The 23,591-nt window shown below is 47.4% G+C and overlaps 1 protein-coding gene across 3 annotated transcripts in view; it reads left to right on the top strand.

Moving 5' to 3' along the window:
• Positions 1-23,591, top strand: part of NOS1AP (nitric oxide synthase 1 adaptor protein) — a 140,105-nt gene that overhangs the window by 72,421 nt on the left and 44,093 nt on the right. For all 3 annotated transcript variants that reach the window (XM_019530726.1, XM_019530725.1, XM_019530727.1), the window contains exon 3: positions 21,617-21,709. In XM_019530726.1, coding sequence (XP_019386271.1) covers positions 21,617-21,709 — 93 coding nt within the window. The remainder of the gene's footprint in view (positions 1-21,616; positions 21,710-23,591) is intronic.

The raw sequence follows: 23,591 nt of genomic DNA, 5'->3' as shown, positions 1-23,591 counted from the left end.
AGGCTTGTGCACACCCAGGCTTTTTTGGAACCTAGGTCACTACCCTTTTTTGTGCTTGGAGTTTTCTTGTCATCATGACAATAACATTCCCTTCCTCAGTCACTGTTCGGAGTTGAACTTGAGTGTCTAAAGTACCAGTGAGCTGCAGAAAGACTAAAGGAAAGTCCAGAAGAGAAAGCCAGACAGCCTGGGGGAAAGAAGTCTCTTCATCTGTCCCTCAAGGTCTGAACAAATGACACATTTGCAGTGGTGTGATCTGCCTTTAGGCAGGTGTAATAAAAGGAGCAGGCATGTAACACATAGCCTTACACCACTGTAGCTTATGGGAATTCAGTGTTTTGTTACCACAGGAAAACCAGGAGTAAAAATGCATCAATGTAAGTTGTACTGGTGGAGTTGTGTGTTTGCAGTTCTACCTATGTACCCATTTGCTCAAAGCAAATAGGCTATTGCCAGCTCCCCTACCACATCTAGTAGGTGGCACTGTAATTGCTCCCACTGTCTGGGATAACTGGTCATATGTCCGGTTTGGATCCCAGCATTATTTCATCAAAGTACAAAACATTTAAATTACACTGGTGTTAACAGGTCAGGCGCCCAGACCTATGCTGCCACCTGCTTAAGTAATATGCTGTGTTCTGGATGGGTCAGAAAAGCCTCCCCCAAGCTCCTCTGGAGGGTTCAGAAGTGTGAAGAAAGACAGCTGCCAAGAAATGAGAGATCCCACCTTTTGGTGACAAGCTTACCAAGATGAAGGGCAGTGCCATGTGTGAGCCAGAGGAATACAAATCATGCCAAAATGTGATCGCTGCATGTCAGAATTGATGGAGCCAGATGGGGTTTTATTGTTAATTGGTCTCCATGAATGGGAGGGAAAACTGAACTAATAACTAAATGCAAACAAAGTGAGCTATTGGATGGATGGGAATGCCCTTCCGCCACACTGGCTGAGGAAGCAGGTGGGGGGCTGAGGAGGTTTGAGATAGTTTGACTCCATTTGCACTCAGTGGCTATAGCCAGTGATGACAAGCTCTCTAGTAATTGTACATGTGATTGACGTACCATGCTTGGGTGAGCCACTAGCAGGAACTGCTTTATGCTGACTTACCTGCTTCTGACAGCTGCGCTCTTGGGACTCACAGGAGTCCCGCTCTAAAGCCCTTTCTCTTTGTAGCCTGTCAGAACCCTGCCATGGTGTCACCGCTGGACACATCTCCACGGCCATCCAAGGATAGGCTGAAGATCAGGACTATGGGGCAAAGGGAGGGTGCTGATCGAAAGAAACGAGACTGCTGGTCAAGCTGGGAACAAGATGGGTCTGTCTGTCTGTCTGTCTAATCTCAGACCTGCATGCCAGGTTATATATAAGTTTTAATGCTGAACTCATTGCATTCCTTAACCCACTCCCTGTGTTAGGAAGTAGCTCCAGGATCCCACAGCTTTGGTGCTCAGGGACCTCCTTCTGATTTCCAGCCTAAATCTATTAATGGCTAATTCACACCCATTTGTTCTTGTGCCAACTTTGCCATTGAGTTTAAATAGCTCCTTTCCCTCCTTGATGTTTCCCTACTGATGTATTCATAGACAGCAGTCATTGCTCCTCCTGGCTTGTGAGGTTTTTTTTAGCTAGGCCAGACAGGCCAGTCTCTCTGTGGTTTTTTTTTTTTTTTTCTCTGTAGGATCTATTCTTCGTAGGATCTATTCTTCAGTCCCTGATCATCCTGTTTCAGTTTGAGTTCATCTCTCCTGGACGTGGCTGATCAGAATTCTGCACAGCGTTCTCAATAAGGCCTTGCCAGGGCTTTGTCCAGTGACCTTGATATATCCCTGTGTGCTGGAGACACTTCCCTTCATGCATATTAGCTGCAAAGGCAGGTTTTGTTTCCAGAGAGAAAGTGGCAGAGGCCTACATGGTAATTGCTGCTTGTTTTCTTCTCAAAGTCATGTCGCCTCAAGCACAAGTTAGTGGACTTCTGTCATGGGTCACTGGGTGAAATTTAACTGTGTGGTATATACAGGGGATTATTACATGATTTGTTTTCAAAGTGGACTTTAGTAGTTGCTTGCAACTGTGTCTGCCCAAAGGGTCAGCAGACCACTTGCATTTTATTATCCGTTACTGAGCAGGAGAACAGTGGAAGAGCTGCCCGGGAAGTTGTGGAATCTCCTTCACTGGAGGTTTTCAAGAACTAGAGGGGATGGGCATTTGTCTGGGGTGGTTTGGGAATAATGCATCCTGCATTTGTATGAGGGGGTTGGACTAGATTATACTTGTGGTCTCTTCTAACCATGTGATTGTATTAATCTCCTCTGTAACGTTTAACCCAATACCCCATAATAACTGGGTATTTCCCACCAAATAAGAATAGAGCCTGTCTCCTGCAGCCTTCTCTCTCCATCATACTTCATTGGAGGTATTTGATTTTCATTGGCATGAGGCACCAGAGTACATAATTTTGGAGTCTTTTCCTTGTGCATTGAGCAAATAGAAGTTGTCATGCCCTGTTTAACTATATTGTTTGCTGTTCCTCCAGAGCTACTTCTTCAGGGATCCTGCCAGTTTTTCATAGAAGTCCATTGAGATACAGAATTGACTATGTTTAATGTTCTGTATGGTTCAGAGATTATTTTGTTTTTATTTCCTACTATTCTTATAGCTGAGAAGTACACGTTTTATGGGCTTCCAGCAGAGTGTTCTTGGACTACTCAACTATGAGGAGCCTGGCCTGTCAATGCTGATTAAATACACCTTCAGCTGTCATTTTATAACAGCAACATTTAATACCTTATAAGAGTTTTTTCTCTCTCCAAAAGAGCTAGGAGACTCTTTTCAGATCTCTGGTCCTCCCAAACAAACTAATTTAGCATAAAGTTTGGACTAAAGTCTAAATTTTCCTCTCTGGGTCTCAAGAGATGGGTGGAAAAAAGGCTGTATGTCTAATTGAAAAGCTGTAACATGGTACTGATCTGGATGTAGGGAAGTGGGTATAAATATAAGCCTCTATCTTCTTTTACTTAACTAGGGGCTAAGGACTATTTTTATTTTGCTTTTCGTGTTTCTTTCTGTGGAGTACACAGGCTTCCTTGACTAGCCAGTTAGAGTGTTAAAGTGACCTGCCTGATAATGGGCAGTCTCACGTACATCATCCTTGCTTTTGTCATCAAAATCTTTACTCTGTTTTTGTCCTTGGGGCTCAGCAAATCTTACCCCCGTTGTTTCCAGTTTATTGTAGCTAGTAATACAAGCTAGGGATTTTTTTCTGACCTGTTCTGTAGTGCTGCACCAGGCCAGGTTTGGTGTGGTTGGAAGAAGTAGGTGCCTGGTGATCCTGTGCTTCAGGGCTTTTGCTGGTTGCCTGGAGGGGCCCAGAAATATTTTTTTCACTTCATGAATACTGCTGGCTTTGTGGCCTTTTTTCCATCAGACACTTTGGGATGTTGACTGTAGCTGAGGCGGGGGGCGGGTTTGACAGGGATGTGCTGATGCTTAGCACATTCAGAGATTCCTGGCAAGAAAGAGGGTCTTGCTCTTCTGCTCAGTCATGTCAGTTACCATATTTGGGATCAGGAAGGAAATTGTCCCTTAGGACAGAGTAACAGGGGCTGGGAGAGTGGAGGGAGGTGGGCTTTTTGACTTGCATGGGTCTTGGTCTTCTTGCAGACATGGATGGATTTAACACTGTGTTAAATCCATCCATGTGAGGACTAAATAAATATTTTTAGTCTGTTGTTGAGCATTGACTTGGTAGCCTGTCCACCTTTGCTTTTTCATGTCAGTTATGGCTGATAAACCTTCCTCTGCTATGATGGATTGTTCAAGCATATTTGTGTCTTAACTGAAACATAGGGCAGTGTGCTGTATTTAGGTAACAGGAGAGATTTTTTTTCTTTACTAAATCTGGATAATCCACTGTATAAAGACGTCTCTTTTTTCTATAAGGTTGATAGAAGTAGATTGCGTTTCTTTTAAAGTTTGATAATGTACGAAAATGAGGAAGTATTGGTTCAAATAGTTTGCACGCTGCCAAGAGGTGCTTTCCATGGTCTTAGGTATTTTAGAAACTGCTGAAAACTGGCGGGAACAGAAATGTTGTAGGTAGCAAGGTCATGCACATGTGGGCGTGTTTAAAAATACAGTTTTGGGGAATGCTGCTTTGCCTTTATAGGTGGTTCTTTGTTTGTTGTGTAAAGAAGCAAAAGGCACAGCAGCTGCTTGGCTAAAGTTTTTTTCACCTTTATACTTTACTAACTTAGAAGAGTAGCTAAGAGGCCTTACTGGCATTACTTTTTCATACTGATGGTATTTTCATGCCTTTTACAGGTGCAGTTTATTTTGTAAACACTTTTTTTTCCTTCTTGATGGCAAGGCTGTATACAGTTTAAGGAATTGCTTGTTGTTAATAATGATTGCTTATTTGTATTTCATTAGCATCAGAACTCAACCCAGGCTTAGTTCTTCATTTTGCCAGGGGCTGTGTTTCTAATCCTTTTGTATGCTGTTCTTTTTTTCCCCAAAAAGGGTATCTATATACATACATGCATAATACATACATGCATAACTAAAGAAATAATTACGCTCTGTCTGGATCCCATAGTAAAAGATAATTCAGCCCCCGCACTTTCTATAAAGGGAGTTTTTCATCCAAATGAGGTGTCAGTGCTATTGAAGCATGATCTGATCATGTAGTATTTCCAGTGTTTATGTTTTTAAATTGTCAAGGGAGAGTGTTGGCGATTAAAATTAAATCTGTCCCTGTATACACCGTAGGTGGGTGAGAATAAAATGAGATCATTTTTATCCAGATCAAACTTTTGTTTTTCAAGCATATGAGGACAATGGGTCTAAAAAGGCACTGCCCTGCATATACATCCTTTCTGTCTAGTGTTTTATCTGCCTAACCTTAGGGCTCAGTGTATAGTTAAAAACTGCCTATAACTGTTTCTCCTTCGCAGAAGGACTCTAGAAACAGTCAGGGAAAGGGAACACATTTTTAAGTGTCTCACTTGTATATGCTTTTCACACATACCAGTACATAATTTTAACATAAATTGACAAGGTTTACAGCCTATCTCTGTTAAAGTACATGTGCTACTGTATTCTTAAGGAATGGTGATTTTTGAATACTTCAGTAGAGAAATGTGCTTTCAGTTAATATATTTCTGAAGTTATATATGTATAGGTAGATATAGCAAGAGGTTATATATAATAATAATATGCAATATTCTACTTAATAGGTGTGAAAGGATCCTATTTCCAATTTAACAGTTTTTCTTTAAAGCAAAATATTTAAATACTGAACTCAATATTAAAATAATGCATGAACACTTCCCCGCAAGCAGTCCATTGGACAGAGTTAAGGTGCTTGTGTTTTGATGAAATATACATTCCTTTTTATTTGTTAAGAATAGTGCATTTAATGTATGGGTAGTGTAAGACTTTAAGAGCTCTTTGTTCATTTTATTGCTTTTAAGTGGTTTGGATTGTCAGTGATCTAATAGGTAGAAATATTTATTTTGTCTCTGTGATTATGGCTACTACTTTGCATATCCTGCCACCACAGTTATGTATGTTTTCAGTATTTGGCACATGATACAGCTCAGTCTGTAGACCTGGCAAGGTTTTCTGCAATGTGCAGTTCCTCCAGGAGCTGGCAAACAGAGAGATGCTTTATGGTCTGTTTCACTGCAGTCACATGTGTCCAGCTCCACTTCTGTGAGTTGTCTTTGAATTTGCTGACCCTTCTTTTGAAGATGGTCTTGCCAACTCCATGTTCACCAATCCTCTGCACCTGTGGGGAGGTGTCCAGCAACATCTGTGTGTGTGGTGCTGTCCTTGTTGAGCTGTGTGCATCACGTTTCCAAGGCATGTAGAAGTGGTTCTGCTGCAACCAGGAAGCTTTTCAGTGTATATAGGTGACCATTAGCTGCCTTATGGCCATATAGTGGACATCTGGTATTTTTAAGCTGTCATGATCTTTCTGTTTTGCTTGTGACCTCTCTTCTCATGTCTAATGGGGTGATTCCAACTATGAAACTATGACGTGCATACAAGCTGTTTGTGTTTGGTTTTAGGCATCCTTTAATGCAGTGGCAGCTGCCATTCAGTATAAAGTTCAGCTTCCTTGTGCATGTTAATCTTTCTTCCACTGGATTTGTGAATTCAGCTGTCAGATAGCAAAGAATAAGTTCAGTGACTTAATGTTGTTGAGTTGGCTTTCCCACTTAGAGTTTTCAAGCTTCTTGGATGCATTGTTTTAGGCCAGTGATTTTCAACCAGGGTACCCTTTAAAGATGCTGATCAGTGTGAGCACTGTTAGGTGTAAAAACCCTGACACATGATTCACAAGATAAACTCAGGTATTCAAATAGGAATCCATAGTGTCCCAAACATTCTGACTTGTTATGGTCTTTCTAAGTTTTGCAGGGTTTTTTGCCACAGAAGTGTTGCTCTGTTACTTTTCTGAGTAAAAAAAAATGAGTCAAAGCTGAGAGAGGGCATTTCCTGAGAAGTACTTTGAGTTTGTAAAGGTTGAGAACCACTGTTCTAAGCACTAGCCTGACCCTTCTGCCTCCATGTGGCTTGAAGGAGGGCATACAGTCTGTAATGCCTTAACTTATTCGACTACCAATCTGGAGAATACCCAGGCCAGGGTCTTCTCCCTCAACTCGCCTGCCATGACTTGGTGTTAATGGAACTCTAAGGAGGAGTTCTGTGGTGTAATGATAGATTTCCTGCTAGGGTTATTCATGGTCTGGATTCTGCCTCCCCTACCCCAGCCACATGCCAAGCAAAGGTGTTGAGGGATTATGGTTGTATGCCATAGCTTCAGTTACATCCAGTCCCGGCATTCGTCACCCGATGTCCTGACTCCCGCTTTTTTAGTGCATTGCTGGCCAAGTCAGATAGCATTTCTCTGGCCCTCTCGTGACTGTCGGCCTGCTCCCTACTCTCTAGGCCCTGGTCTCTGTGACGTCACTAAATCAAAGCCAATGTTATTAAAAAAAACTAAAAAAACACAATGCAAAAGCCTCCGCTATGGAGGAATTAACAATTCAGTTAAGGGCAAGTGCCCTGATTGAGTTTCTGTTGTCCTCTGTACTCCCAATGGGAGCTGGCCTCAAGCCAGGCTGGACCCGTTGCTTTGGCTTCAGCCTGTTGGGGCCTCCTTGCCCCATGCTGATGGCTTGCTAGGGGCCCTAGCACCCCATTGCCTCACTGCCCCAAGACCACCCGTGCCCTGGCCTGTGCTGGCCCAGAGGCAGTTCTTCTCTCTCTCTGTCGGTACTCTGCGTGCCTTCTAAATTTCCTGCGGCTGACATCGTCAGCTGGGCACCACCTAGATTGATTGACAGGGAGCTTTTAAATTGCGGGGGTGGTGCTGCACATCACCACAGCTGCGGCTCTCCCTGTTCTAAAGGCAAGGTCTCCCTTTTCCCAGAGTCCCCTGCTCGACCCGTCCTGGGTTGGCCGGGGATTGTGGGGTATTTTGGGGACGGGCACTGTCCCTTTTGTCACACAGTCCAACATGCCGGCAATGGTAAGTGGTACCTCATTCCAGACAATGTTTAGTTGTCTGTTGGCATTATGGTTCCAGAGATGAGAGAATTGCTTGCATTTATAAGTTGGCCTATAATTACTTCTTATAGACTGAGAGCAGAGTAGCTTTAATATGGGCAAAATCCTTGGCTTGGACAGTGAAGCGAGGTCATTGGCACAGACGAAAAATTCTCTCTAAGCAACCTTAACTCTTCTTTTAACCATGACTTTGACTTTGGAAAATCATATGCATCATTTATGCCTTCAGCCAATGTTTCTGGTTAGTTCTCTCTCTCAGTTAGTGGGAGGTTCAGCAGGCTGCGACTTCGCAGTATCTCCCTGCTTGTGGCCTGGAAACAAATAGTGAAACTTCCTTTCTTGTCTTTGTTCCTATTTTGGTGCTTTTTTGCTGCACTTGTATTCCTCTTGGAAAGTTGGCGGTGTTTTGACCAAAAATTAAAATATTAAAACCCAAATCACAGCTTTCCTTTGCTCCTGCTGATTGCAGGTATTCAACAAGCGTGAGTCAAACCACGGAAAACCATCTGATTGGTTTCAAACCCAAGACATTTCTTTTAAAAAATCATACATTTTGGTTTCTGTTTGCTCGGTTATATTGGTAAAGGTTCAAATCAGGGTAACTAGTCACCGTGCTGCAGTGTACAAGCTGATTGCTATAAGAGTCCTCTTCCTGTCCAGCCTGACTCCCAAAAGCATTGCACAAATAGCCAAGTGCACTCTTGGGGCTTTCTGAAGCATTGTGCATCATTATAGCCATTGATAGAGGAAAGATAATGGACTGCTAAGATAATGGCTTGCTGGTATTTTCACCAAAATAGTGTCCTTCTGTGCTTTCTAGCAGCTGTGCTTTCTGTCCATCAGGAACCATGAGTGAGTCCAAAGATGAAACATTTAAACCAAACCTCTCTTCGTTTAGTCACCAGACAATAGTGGCTTCTACAGGTACCAAGGCAATCCCTCCTCTACCAAGAGACCCTGTGGGGATTGTGTGACTCATTTTAAGAGACATTGCCACAATATACTACATCCTATATTAAAGCACACAAAACAAAGGGATAAGATATTGAGCTATAGGAACCAGTGGTCTGATCCAATGTGATTGTCGTGACACATCAGAAATACAGATCCTGCTAAACAGGCTATATGCATACTTAAGCAGCTGCTATACCAAACCAGAAAGTTTCCACATAGCTCAAATTCCAGCTAGGTCTCCTTTGATTGCTAGAAACCATGGTGTCTTCAACTCTGTCAGGCAGACAGGGACACCAAGTGGCCAAATTAAATACTGTAAGTAAATACATCATTCCACTAGCAAGTTAATTTTAAAATTAAAGGTCATGCTACCTATTTGGATGTCCCTTCACTGATTCTGAACCATTTGAAGGCCCATGGCTGTCAGTTCAAAATGCAGTAGATGTACAGGCTGCAGGGGCCAACGCATAATAGGAGTAGAAACCTTGCCTGGGATTTACGCCTCCTGAGCAGAAAGTATTTGCCTTGCATTAGTATTTAGAAGCCCCCAAAGTAGTCAATCAGTCCCTGCCTCAGGTGCTTGCAGGGCAACTGGGTACATCAGACTAAGGGAGCATTATGGCAAACCTGAGATGTACAAATGAAAGGCCAAGTTTTCAAAAGTCCTGAGACACCAAGGATATCAGCAGCCTGTGAGAAGTGAGGCACTTTTGAAAATCTCAGTTGGTGCCACTCTACAAGCTGAGGTGCCTAATTACATGTGAAAATCTGGCCTTGAACAGCTTACCCAAGGTCATTGCTGGAAGCTGTGACCAACTCTCCCAAGTGTCTAGCAATTATCTTAATTCCCCTAGGGTCTAGGCTCTGTACAGTCTTAGGACCTTCTGAGGAGCCTAATGAATGGGTCTTTGCCTGTAGGGAAGCATCTGCATTTGGATGCCCATCTTTGGTAGAGGCAGATACTCATACACTAGGCATCCATTGTCTTCAAATGCACACCCAGTCCCCTTCTTCCTGAGCTCAATATGTCTGCCTGGGCAGAGCTGGCTCATCAGCGGTGCTTTCGGGCATCTTATACCAGTAATCGCTCAAGTGTGTGGATGTGCTAGGAGAGACTTCCCCCTGCTTTGACATTCAGGAAAAACGTTTTAGGTCAGTTGAGAGAAGAAGAGTCTCTGTCATGCATGTATATGGTCAATGGTATTGATGACATCTGGTTTGGTGAAGAACCGTTCTGGGGCTGCTCTGGCTAGTGGTTAAGTCGGCTGCTACAGGTAGACCTGCTGTAGAGGGGGAGCACTAATGGTCTTTCTTATCACCCATGGTTTGCTTTTTGGGTGTAAATATCAGTGCAAAGCTGGAACAGCAGCATAACTAAGCGTATGAAAACATTAACCAGTCCAAATCATAGATTATCTGGAAGCCTAATTCAGTTACCCCTACTGCCTGGTGGGTGCCCTTTGGTTGGAGAAATACTAAGGGACATCGCTCGGACAGAAATGCACCTTTGCTGAGGCATTAGGCAGTCAGCAGCAGTTCTTATCTGTTGCTCTCTGGCAGAAGCTACAACCATCAATGCACTGAACATCTGGGCCCAGTCTGGACTTGGTCTCAGTGGATGGTAGGTCTTGGGTAGCCTCCACTCCTCCATACTTCAAGAGGGATGTCGACGGCATCGAGAGGGTCCAGAGGAGGGCCACTCGTATGATCAGGGGACAGCAGGGCAGGCCCTATGAGGACAGGCTGCGGGACCTGAACCTGTTCAGCCTCCAAAAGAGAAGGCTGAGGGGGGATCTTGTGGCCTGTTACAAACTAGTCAAGGGGGACCAGCAGGCACTGGGGGAGTCACTGTTCCCCTGAGCACCGCCAGGAGTGACCAGGAATAACGGTCACAAGCTGGCAGAGGGTAGGTTTAGGTTAGATATCAGGAGGCACTACTTCACGGTCAGGGCGGCTAGGGTCTGGAACCAGCTTCCAAGAGAAGTGGTGCAGGCTCCTACCGTGGGGGTGTTTAAGAGGAGGTTAGATGAACATCTTGCTGGGGTCATTTGACCCCAGTACTCTTTCCTGCCATGGCAGGGGGTCAGACTAGATGATCTGCTCAGGTCCCTTCCGACCCTAGAAACTATGAAACTATACTGTTTCCTAGCCATACGTATTGAAGGTCTTGATGCAATGGTTGCATGACTTCATACAAGTGATTTCATAAGGCACCTGACTACACCTCTTACATGTATATCATGACCCCGAGATTCGATGGTTGCCTACTAATTCAGTTAGCAGGGGAGTATCAGATGTAATCAGCATGGCTCTACTTCTGCTCCAGTTGCAATCAGTGTCTTCACTGGGAGCAGAGTGAGATCTGAGTGCCTTGAGAAAATCTGATTTTGGTTTTTCCCGTGCACTTTTTTAATAGCATTCTGACAAGCAGATAGTGATCAATCAAATGCTGTGCAGACCACATGTTACTAGGTGATCCTAGCACATCTTTGGGGGTTGCATGGAGGGGACTGAAGATACAGCTGTCCTGAGTCTTCTCAGCACAAGCTAAGCAGGCAGTTGCGTTTGCCAGCCCCTGCCTCAGTGCTGCTGATCGTCAGAGGTATTTCTCTTGAGTTTCCAAAACAGCAAGAGTGGGTAGGGGATGTCCACAGGCTGGATGGATGGTTCTGCTGAACCAGACAGCAGTGAAAGTGTTAACAAAAATATTTCCATGTTAGGAACTGATTGAGATGAACAGGGCAGTTTTGACCCGAGGTCAGAGTGAAAAAACAGCCTTGTTTTTTTTACTTGTCCTGCATTATTGAGGTTTTCTTTGAACCCAAGCTCCCAGTTGAGAGCATAGCTCTGCACACACGCAGATGCAGACGGGCGCCCTGCAGAATGCCACAGGTCAGCCCAACCCACACAGGCCCAGTGAGTAGGTGCAGCAGGCATGAACAATCACTCTCCTTCCTGCAGCCCCCCACATGCCTAATTCTGCAGCTGTCTTGGCATCACACTGCCTTCTTGCTGCTCTTGCACCCCCCTCCCCACCTTCCTGCTGTTCCCTCACTATATCACTCCCTTGGGGTTTCCCCTGCAGAAAGTCCCTCTTGTGAGCTGAAGAGGAGCAGCAGCAATAATTGCTATGGTAACTGCATCCACATCATCTCCTTGGAAGCCTCAACAAAAAGTTGTCTTATCTCTAGGTCAGGGGATCCCAAACTGGTACACCAGTACACCTGCATACCCCCTGGGGTATGCACTTCATCTCTGGGGGGGTACCCAAGAGAAATTGTGCAATGGCGGATTTAATTTTCATTCTAACAGTAATTGGCATTTAAAGGGTTAAAATATAAAAGGCATGCTGGTAGGGATACACAGGCAGCTGTTAAATATGGAAGGAGGTGCACAATAAGAAAAAGTTTTGGAACCTCTGCTCTACATCAGCTCAAGCTGGGCAGGTTCTGGTTGCTCATGTGAAGCTATAGCAGGAGCAATGGTTCTTCCTCGTGGCCAAGCCTAGGTTTGCCTTCTCCTCAGCCAGTCTCTGGCATGATGTGTTGCCTGCAGCTCTCTTTTACTTAGTAGTCCTGAGCATGACAGGATCAAGTCACTGACTGAAATACCTGATCTTCACAGACTTGGCCCTGGCTGATACTTTACCACCATCCATTTGGGGATCTTGGAGCATGGCCCCTTGGTTAACGCACCATTGTCCTATTTTTACAGAGAATGAGACAGGGTAGGGGAAGGTGAAGAGCAGCTGCTTTTGAAGCTGGTTCTGTGGCTACACAGTGGCATGATAATCCACATAGTGGGCTGGACCGGAGGCCTTGGTGCATGTGTGTGTGTTAGGTTGGCTTTACCTGGGCATGGGGCTGTGGGATTTCATTGTCTTTCCATGCTGGGCTGAACACACTCATGTTACCTTCCTTTCCTGTTGCAACGCCCTGCTCCTGCCTTTCTCTTTCCAGCATCTCTTCCAAGTACCCAGCTCCCCCTTCCCCTGGAGCCCCTGTGGTACATGGCAACCTCCCAGTAACTCTGGCAGCAGCTGCTATGGAAGGATGCCCTGGGAAAAGGAATCAGGGCTGAGGGCATTGAAAGCTGCCCTCTGGCAGTGGATAAGGAGGGTGCATTACTGCAATTCAGTCATATGGCTTCCTGCCCTACTGCTGCCAAGCTAGGTCTCCTGGCCAGTACAACCCCAGACTGACATTTGCAAGAGACACTTTCATAACAATAAATTAACCCGAGGCTCAGCACAGCTGCAGCAGAAGAACAGCCCAGGAATAGAAAGTATAGGGTAGCAGGGCAGTTCCCTCCACTCATTAAAATGTGGGCACAGGGATCTGGGCTTCCAGGCAAGTCTCACTCCATGGAGGAGTGTGCTAGCACGGGGTGTGCTTGCAGATGCTTTTCTACCAAATATGCCAGTCTCCCAGGGACCTAGTGAGAGGCATGTTCCAAGTTCAGCCCAATGATTAAGTCCCACTTGTGGGCAATGTCAACCTAGATGCCATTAACATTTCATGAGGCTGCTTTGAGAAATGCCAGCCTCTCCCTTCTCACTTCTGTGCTCTTTGCTCAGCTGTGGTGCTTTTAATTGTTGTTTGTAGGCTGGGGAGTCAACATCCCCACTCACAGATGGAAAAGCCAGAGGGGCCTCTTAAGTCTGCCCTACTCTAGATAACCAGCCAGAGAATCTCACCCCAGATGGTCCAGCATCAGGTCCAGAACTTCTGGGGAGGTTACAGGGTATTGTTTGGGAGTCATCGATCTTCATTTGTAGTGACAGAGACTCTACCATGTCCCTAGGCAAGTTGTTCCAGTCATCAGTTAACCTAGTTCTTAAAAAAAAAAAATATTATGCCTTGTTTCTAGCTTGGATTTGTCTGGCTTCAGCTCCCAGTTAGTGAATTTTTTTTATAGCATTGCCTGCTGGGTTAAAGTGCCCAGTGGTAGAAGAAACCCTCTCTCCATGACTATGCTGTCATCCCATCATCTCTTAACCTTCTCTTGGATAAACTATTTTGTCAGAGATCCTTCAGTCTTTCAGGGTGAGGACAGACCATCACACACCAGTGTAACGCATCAGGTTTGTTGGCAGTAAATATACCTATAACCTATATCTCTACCCCCTGGCAGTCCTGTACAACACCACTGCTGTTATTTATCTCATCTGGTGTCAGAATCATAGAAAAATTGGTCCAGAAGGAATTTTGGGAGATCATCTTGTCCTGCTGCCTGCTCAGGGCAGGATCATCCCTGACTAAATCATCTCAGCCAAGTGTCTGTCCACCCTGCTCTGGAAAACTTCCTAGGATGAAGATTTCACAGCCCCCCCTAGGTCTGTGTGTTCTTATGCTTCACCACCTTCACAGTAGAAACTTCTTCATGAACTTCAACCTTGTTGCATTTTCCAATGGTTACTACTTGTCCTGTCCTGTGTAGCCACACAGTGGTTTGTCCCCTTCCTCTTTATAATCACCCTGTCTATACTTAAGGACTGTTATAGAATCCCTCCTTCAGTCTTCTCCAGGTTCCCAGTTCTCCCAACCTTTCCATGTATGTCATGGCTCTGAGACCTCTAATTACTGTTTTTCAGTGTGCCCTATATCTTTTGAAGTGTTGTGCTGAGCTCTGTCTTCCTGCTGGGCAAGTGGTCCTTTATGATGTGGGTACTTGCTGTACCTCATCACTGCCAAGGTAGGCATGAGCTGAGGAGGAGGCATTGTGAGCTGGCTTGTCTCTGCAGTAGTCTAGGTGGCGAGGCGAGTTGGTGGGACAGTTAGACACTGCCCAGCCCAGCCAGTTGCCGCTGTTGTCTGGATTCCCAGCAAAGCTGTGCTTTCAGCCTTACCACCCTTACAGTCTGGGAAGGGAACAACCTTACAGGTAGACTGTAAGAGGGACCTCACAGCCAGTTTGGGTTTGTTCAGTGTGTCCCTTGCAGCTAAAATCAGCTCCATGTAGTTTTTCCCAGCTCAGATCATTGGCAGGGGTCTCCAAGTAGATTCCAGTATCACTTTCCTTCAGAGCCACCCTCAGGCTGTAGAGTCAGTGCTTCTACCAGCAGATCTGGGGAGGAGGCCAGCTATGCAAAGCCTCCAAGCCTCCCCCGCTTCTGGACAGCTTCCTTTGCCATGGTGCCCTTGTTCACAGTCCTTTTATTGCTGCAATTCCAGGAAGATGCCTTCTGCCCCGCAACCCATGGGCTTGGGCTTGCAGAGCTCCAGAGCCAGGCTGAGCAAAGGTCATGGCAGAGAGAGTGGCTGTGAGCTTTCAATGTGGAGTTGGTTGCTATGGTTGCCAAGGACAATCTTTAAGTCCATTCAGTGGCATTTTCCATCCTTGCCAGCAACCTCTGCTCCTCCCCCACAACAGCACTGAAACTCCAGCAGCAAAGTAGGCATGCTAACGGTTTTTCAGGAACTCAGGTGAAATAAGGTTGCATTTAGGCACCCAGAAAGTGGAATAAAACCTGGGCCTTGGGGTCTCTATGTTCCGTTCCATCTGGAAAGTATGATGATTGTCCTTCATCTGTTCTGTCCATGCTGCTGGAGTATACCGGTGGGGTGAAATCCACTGGATTCTGTAAGAAAAAGTTTCCCACTGGATAGCAGCAGTGCTAGAGGCACAAGTGGAATGGTAGGCACATGTATTGGTCCTATAGCCCAGCTGTCTCACGAGAACCTGCAGTGCCTCTCCCCTCTGCCTTGGTCTGTCTCTCCTTGTTCCACCTTTACCTCTAGCTACTCTCCCCTTTCTCTTGCATCTGTTTCTTCTCCCAGTCTCTCCAGGTTTCTCACCAGTCCCATTCGAGGCAGTGCCTGACTGTTGTAATGCCACTGGCCATGCCCTGTGTTACTTTTTCTTCTTGCTCCTACCATCCCAGGTTTGCTGTAATCTCTGTATAAGTGGTAGAAGCAGCACCAATTTGTCCTCTGTCCTCCCTAGCTCCTTCCTAGACCTCCTACCAAAAGGTCATGCTTGCCTTCTCTTGCATGCTGACAGAGCAAAGGGTTTGCATTGGAACATGGCCAGGCCTTCCAACATGGGGCAGATGGGTACTGCCAGGTGTATGAGCTATGTACGTGCAAGCAGTGCACTTGGGTTGCGCATTGGACTTGTACTGCTGAGGCATCTGCCCAGTACAACACACCCTTGCCTCTCAGCAGGCTCAAGCATTGCTTTTGAAGGCAAGTGGCACAAGGAGACAGGTGCTTTCCTGAAGGAGCACAGTGGATGGGGACAATTTGTTCAGGTTGTCTTTTTGGTGGAATTCTATTGATTCATGATCCACAAAAACTGGCCCCCTCTGGTACAAAGAACCTGGTTGAATTTGATCTGTTGCCTTTTCATTGGAGAGGGTGCCGGGTCTGTGTCCCCCCCAACTCTGCTTGGAGTAGAGCAGTCAGACTACCTCTGTGTTCCACCCAGAAGAAGGTGCTTGTGTCCAAAAGCTTGCAAAGAACAATTTGTCCAACTTTTTAGTTGGTCTACTAAAAGATACCACATCTACCCAAAGAACCTTGCCTACCCAGTATACCATACCCTCCACCCCCAGGTCCTTTGCCCTGTACTAAAAGCTGCCAAGAGGCCTCATTGCACTGAGCCCCCAGCACCCCTCCAAGTGTCTCCAAACAACAGGAAAGGAAACAAGGGGTGGCAGAGGGGAAATGCACACTAAATCCTCCCTTATCCCTGCAGCTGCAAGGGCAACCCTTCCTCTGCTCTCCCCCATCCCCCTCATACACATTCCCTTCCTGCAGCTGGGAATGCAGAGGTGACACAAGGTCAGCTCCTTTCCTCTGTGACTCGGTTGAAGTCGCATTATGCCAGGGACAGATCCAAATCTGAGCACCAGAGCTGCAGAGCCGAAGAACGGCAGCAGTGTCCCGACTGGCTGGTCAGTGGGGCTGTTTGCATAATAGTATCGAGTCCATTAGAATGTCCTTTGTGAAGGCTCCACCTGCAACTCGGTTCCCTGAAGAAGCAGCTCTGCAAGGTGAAAGATTTCCATTCTGCCTTTCCTCTTCTCCCTGAGCCCATCTCCCACTGGCATTTGGCTAGCGTCTGAGAGATCCCATGAATCTGGGAAAAAGGGGCTGCCAGCTGCTGCCTCTGTTGAATTGCCACTTTATTGAACTCTCTTCTGGGTTTATTTGCTATTTAATTATGGTTAGTGTTTCATTAGAGGGCCCCACTGGGCATGGAGTTTATTAGCATTTTATTGGCTAGAACTGTGTTTTATTGCTTTGCAAATGCATCCTAAAGAGTCCCTGAACTCACCAGAGCGATTGTGCTAATGAGTTGTGGGGCAGGGCAAGGTGGCCTCCTAGTATTGTGAGCCAGATTTGCAGAAAAGCTTGGTTCCCATTCAGACCTCTGAATTTACAAGGGAACTTAGTCCATTGAGCCTATTAACTCCTTTGAGGAGCTGGCCCCACTCACCTCCTGCAGTTCTTGCTGGAGAAGTGTACCAAGGGGCTTTGGCACCTCTCTTGGGCCTGGTTCCCTTTCTGGAGTCCTGTATAGGTTCCATCCCAGTCACACATGCCATGTGCTTCATTAACACATTTGCTATAACACATGTCTTCATTTGGGGTGTGGTGGCTGAGCTCTGTCCCCAACTCCAGGAGAGTGAGTTCAAGCCCTGATGCGAAAGGCTGCCCCAAGCTACCCCATCTGTAAACAGGTACCTAGCTGGAGAGTCAAAGATGGACAGATGGGACATTGGCCACATCACTCTCATGTATGCCATTGGCCATGGAAGCTGATGTGCTTTAGCCATGCTTGTCCCATGATCTGTTAGGCTTGGGAGGACCTTTGACTTCACCTCAGAAGTGGGGATAGTAGTCATTTAGGACCATCCTTAAGTAAACTCTCGGTAACCCTGAGATGTTTCTCAGATGGCTGCCTCCTCTACAGAAGAAGCTCAAATTAAATAGTGCTCTTGATAGCCCAAGACAGAAGACTTAGGGCTTTGCCATGTAGGAAACAAAATGTGGGGTTTATTATCACTCAGAGTAATGAATCAAGAAAGCAGGTTTTAGACCAGTGATTCTCACTCAGGTCCCATGGCACCTACGGGTGCTGCCAGATACTTTGAAGTGTTACTTGAGGTGTGAGGAGATCAGCAAATAAGCACAGGCTCAGGTTTGTCCCTGCCTAATTGATCCCTCACCCGCATTGCCTGGCCCCCGTACAATGAGATGAGCAGTATAATATAGAAATTAGTTTTTGAAAGTAGGTGCCACTCCATTCACAAAAGTTATGGAGGGATGTCATGAGTCCTAATGAGGGGTGCCTGGGCACTGTTACAGACCTACCCCAGGCCATTCTCTAGCTTGGACAGCACAGCTTAAAGTCATCCAAGGTAAAGACTAGTGTCTCTTTCAGCCAACTGCATTCATAGTCAGTTAAAGAAAAACAGGTTCAGCACTAACAGAAGTTCTCCTTGCATGACTCCAATGAGGCTTGGGGACTTAGAAGGCAGTTATTGCAGCAGTCATCTTTTTAGGGTTAAATTGTGACCTTCCTGTGGTGGGTTTCAGGTTACAGCTTTGGGACCTGGGGGATCTCTAGGGATTCTTAGAAGGACAGTGAAGTGGAAAATCCCAGCTGGGCTCTTTGTACGGAAGGAGGGGAGGGTATGTATGCTTTGTCCAGGTGAAATCACAGGTACAAGAAAAATCAGTTGGTTGGGAATGTACAATGGGGAACCTTTGTTTTTGACGTGTGCAGCTTGTCGCCAACATCTACTGCAAGATGGCTGTGATCCTGTGCATGGGACTCACTGCCCTGGACATGCCTGCTGCATGTAGTGGTGGGAAAACCTAGCCACTTGCAGGAGAGAGGCCTTCAACAGGAAACCACCCTTCCTGCCTGCAGCCCTTCTATCTCCAAATTTTACTACTCTGCTCAAGGACTGGTTGTGAGGTATGCAGGCACTTAAACATCTGCAGGGTTTTTAAATGTATTTTATGGGTTTGCTTTAATTTAGTAAGAAGTAACTGAGCAGTCTGGTCCCCTCAGTGAATGGCCAAACTCCCTGCATGTCCCATTGCGCCATGGCAAACTGCGTGCTGTCATCTTCGAGTGCAAGATCCACCTTCTCTTTCACAAGTTCTCTATAGCTTGTCTCCTCCCACCCCACTGAGATACAGCACCCATTTGCAAAAAGATTATCAGCTGTTTGTGCATCTCTATCACTTTAGAGGTTCACTGACTCCAAAGAGAGACTGTTTTGGGGCAGCTATGTGTGGGCATTGGGTGGGGTTGGGGAGGCTGGGATGTTAATCCGGCTCTTAGTGGATGATTATCTGTGTCTATTAGATACCTATTGCCATGGGCTGCTTCATTGGTGTGTTCTGCAGTGAAGCCAAGGGTCAGACCTGAGTTCCCTTTCATCCACAGTGTCTCTGCCTAGGATGAAGCAGTGAGCATCCTAGGCATGTGGACAGGTGGGGGTTGTATATTGGCCTTGTGGGTATATGGAAGCCTTCTTTCTCCTAGTAGCCCTGCAGTAAGGAGTATGGATTTGCCTTGTGTCTGCAAATTTGCTCCATTTCTACTTTCTTCCCCTAAAGATGCACATTCACATATGTTGCATTCCTCCTGGGGAAGCTGGGGCCAGCTAGTGGCGGTGGCAAGGCAAAAGAGCTGTCACTCATGCTGCAGCCCGCAGGCTGTGTTCTCTCCTGATTCATCTGTATCTCCTGTCCCCATCGGCAGGTCTTAAATGGCTTTGGGGAATTGTATTTTTAGTGCTTTTATCATTTAAATTGCAGGTTGGGCCTCATAGTTTTTCTTGCCCATCAACTGTGAGCTGCCAGAGCCCATACATCACAGGCCATTGCTAATGCCAGAAGAAGGTGCCCAGCACTTGGTGCAGCCTTTGAAGCTGGGGCTGGGATCTGCATAGAAATGACTTACCAAAGCGGGCGCTGCAGTGGAGCTGGGTCTGAAATACAGCAATGCCCCAATTCCTCTGTTTGGCTGGCTCCTGTGCTAGGGGTTGCTGGATGTGAGCCAGCTCATTGCATGTATATGAGGGTAAAGGCAGAGAACCCCACCCTCCCCATTCCCTTGTCTCTTGACACACAGACAACCCCCCCAGCAATGAGTGGACACATAGGATTTAGCAAAAACACTAGTGCGACTGCCATTCAGTTTAACAGATGTCAGCATGTCTGAGGCTATAGTGTCTTTGGAGTGGAGAGAGAGCCCCATGATCCCAGAGCAGCAAGAGAAACTTGTGGGAAGCAGCACTGCTGATGTAATGGCACGCCAGGGAAGAGGACGAACCAACTGTGGCCTCTTCCCAGATCTCTTCAAACCTGCGTCTCCCTCTTACTTGGCTCCACCAGTGCCCCCTCCAGCTGTGACTGGAGTGGAGGCTGACAAGTTGGGGTTTGTAGGAGCTGTGGGTGAATGCTGTTAGATCTGCTGTGCAGAAGATCCTGCCCTTCTCCCCCAATTCATGGACTACTGGAGGGGGTGAGGTTTGAGAGAAGAGCCTGGCAGAGGTTTGAGATGGGGGCCTAGTTAAGCTATATGTCAGAGCCCTCAGGGAATCAGTGAAGAGCACTCCTTAGGGCAGCGGTGCCCGCAGGTGCTGTGGCACCCCCCGAGGTTTATTCAGGTGCCCACGCGCATTTTCTTGATCAGTAAAAATCATTATTCCAACAAAAAATGCTGTCACTGCCAATTGAACTCAGAACAGCAACACTTCAACATTTTTTTCACAGGCTGTACGCAACGGCTGCCAAAATGAGACTGAGTCGGTCTGACTGATGCAGTGACGGAGTGGCGCTTACTACTCCCTCCCCAAACAAAACTATGCGCCTGCGTGTATCCAGGAGTTTAATATTCACATTGGCGCCTGCTGTTTTCTCTTTTAAATTGAATGTGCCCTTGGGCACATAGACATTGGGAACCCCCTTGCCCTAGGGAAAGGAGGAAGGGCTGATGGAAGGAACAGGGTGGCCTACCCCAAGGCAAGTCATGCAGTGATGAGGGGAGATCTTTCCTCTCGCTTTATGGTCTCATGGACAGGGTTTTCCCCAGCCTAATGTTTACAGGAGGGGAGGAAAAGGCCTTGGCCCTCCTTTCACCAGAGAGGCTTAGTCCATGTTCCTCCCATCCCTATGAGTACGGGCAGCATTGCTGCTGGCCTTTGTTGTCATGGGAAAGCATAGCTGGGTTTCATTGCCATGTATCTGGGCAGGCCTTGGTGCCAGATGGGAGTGAGGTGGCCTCGTTACCAAGGATAAACATCCCCTTGCAGGCATGGGACAACAACACTTACTCTTCAGAAGACTTCACTGCCAGGAGCAAGGCCTATCAGCAGAGCTGACCCAAGCAGGCTGCAGGGCCCAGGGCAAATCAGCCCATGCAGGGCCCCACCCCCACTCTGATCCCATGGGCCCTGGACCCGAAGAAGCTGCTGCTGCTGATGGCGGCAGCAGCAGCATTAGCGGCAGGGGGTAGCGAGCAGCTGGATGAGGAGCCACTGTTTCTCCCAGCTCTGCGGAGCCCTCCAAAGCTTGGGGCCTGGGGTAGTCGCCCCAATTTACCCCCCGCTGGGGATGGCCCTGACTATCAGTCCCCGTGCATGGGCTGGTGTCAGTGCCATGCCAACAGCCTTTGGGAAAACAATGCCTTGAGCACTGTCACATTAGCAGCCCCCCCGAATGCTGGCTCATAACCACGAGTCCAAGTGATATGGCACACTGGGTATCAGTATGTTTCTCCTGTGCTGTGTGTGCACATGAGAGAGAGAGAAGTAAAAAAGGGGAGCAGGAAACGGAAATGGGGAGGGGGAGACCCCTGCCCTCATGAAACAGCATTTGCTGGCTTTGTGTGCATGCAGATAAATATGTCCATACAGGGATGTGCCTACAGCTGTGTGGTGATGTGGGTGAGTGTGTGTACCCAGGCGATGTGCGTTTGTGTGTGCATGCGTGGGGGTGTGTGTATGCCTATGGAGGAGATGTGTGAGGTACACACAAGCCTTCACACACCCTTTGTAGAACAGGATGAGGTGGCACAAGTGAATTAATTCCTCCTTTCCTTCTTTTCTTCCATATCCAGTACGAGTTCAAAGCCAAGAACATCAAGAAGAAGAAAGTTAGTCTCATGGTCTCAGTGGATGGCGTGAAGGTTGTTCTGAAGAAGAAAAAGAAGGTGAGCAGCTCTGACCTTCTGAGCCAGTATTTCCTGTGTGATAGGATGGTCCTCTCAACCCCCAGCTGCTTGGGCACATCTGGGCAACTAATCCACAGCCATCCTTTTAGTGGGGAGGCATGGGTTGGGGTTGCCAGAGCCCTAGGACTTAGAGGACTGTTCTTCAACTTGGCCTGCTGCTTGGACAGGGGGTTGTATTGGGGAGGGAGGGGATCTATCTCCAGATACACAGCTTGAAGAGCTGCCCCTGTCTCTAGCTTCCTGCTCCTGTGCCTAGGTACTGAAAGAGCTGGTCAGCTATGGAGGTGTTTCAGGGGCTGCATCAGCTGCGAGCTGGTATTCTGATACATGTGGGGGCTGAATGGGATCAACCTGACCAGGCTGCAACAACTGGGGGATCTGTTCCCCATAGGACTCAGGCAGGCTTGCTGTGAGGCCTGTGGTCACTCTCCATTGTATAACCTACCAGTGTGGGGGTTCTGCCCTGACTTTTGCCCTGGTTGCAGATCTCTGCAGGTATTATCAAAGTGGTACATCCCCCAGAGTGCCCTACATCACTGTGAAGCAGCTCTTGGCAGGGGGCCCCACATCACCATGCCTAGGGTGTCAGCCCAGCAAGTGGGAGGGGCCCACCTAAAGCAGAGCCCACTTAAGGGGGGCAACCATCCTCTGTTGGGGTAAACAGAGGCTAATGGATCATACAGTGGGGAAAGGCCGACAGTGCTGCCTCTGGGGCCCATCTCTGCTGTTCAGCCCCTGATTTTATAGTTTGCATCTGTGAAAATGACTGCAGCAAGGGTATAAACAGCTTTTAAACTGAAATAGTTGTGTTGCATCCACACTGGGCATGGATGTCTGTGGCAGCGCTGGGGGCTGCACAGCAGGGAGGCGAATCATAGTGAGAGGATTCATTCCTCTGCACCAGTGCGAAGGGGCCAGGGAGTGGTCCTAGGGCAGCAAGAAACCAGCAGTTCTGAGGCTGCCTTGTCAGTGCGTGGTCTTGTGGATGTGGGGCAGATGAGCTGGAAGGGGGACCCAGGGCAGTCCTGTGTTCCAGTGGCTCTGTGCTGTTGCAGTGACTTATATGGGCCCCTGGTACTAGCAGCTGTTGGAAGGCAGAGGTATATGCTGCTTTCTCCTAGTGCTTGCCCCAGCACTACTGCTACCGCCTAAGGTTAGCCCTAGACTCATAGCAGGGAACAGAGCTAGCCTGCTCTGCTGAGCTCCTGGTGCATCCCAGGAGCCAAATGTGGACTGGAGTCCCAATATGAGTGAGGAGGAGGCAGCTGCAATCTCGGGGTCCCTTGTGTGGGAGAGATTCATGCTGTGTCTGACTGAATAGGATGCATCTTCCATTAGCCCAACCTAGTGTGGGGGAAGCACTTCCCCAAGCCAGGCAGCCTCTGCATTGAGTGAGTTCCTCCTGGGCTCCCAGATGGGCTTCTGCCCTGAGACAGACTTTTTCCTATGGAGCATCTTGTTCTCAGCAATGCTGAAGCTTCAGCTCATGAGACCCTCACAAAAATACCATCTGTGTCTCTTGAGGCAAAGTCAGGCAACAGCATTGTAAATAGATACATGCCCTTTCCTCCCGGGAGTCACTGGCATCGAACTAACCTTGGAACAGGTTCTCAGCCATGTATCAGACTGCTTCAGGGTAGGGTGCACCAATAGATTTTGGGGGCTGATACCAATAATTGATTTTTAAGGAGGCATATCAGCCGATACCAGTCTGATTTCCAGTACAACTGCGCCCAGCTGGTAAGTCTGTTGTGGTGGAAGGGAAGGGAGGAGGGAAGGAGTCTGGGGGGCAGATCAATGCCCCCACATAGTGAGGGAGGGAGTGGGGTACGGGTGGGGTAGGCGCTGCCCTGCCGGGGTA

The sequence above is a fragment of the Crocodylus porosus genome, unplaced genomic scaffold, assembly GCF_001723895.1.
Source record: "Crocodylus porosus isolate Cpor-Errol unplaced genomic scaffold, CroPor_comp1, whole genome shotgun sequence".
Taxonomy (NCBI): domain Eukaryota; kingdom Metazoa; phylum Chordata; order Crocodylia; family Crocodylidae; genus Crocodylus; species Crocodylus porosus.
Note: the sequence above shows the minus strand (reverse complement) of the source record. Positions and strands in the feature narration are given on the sequence as shown.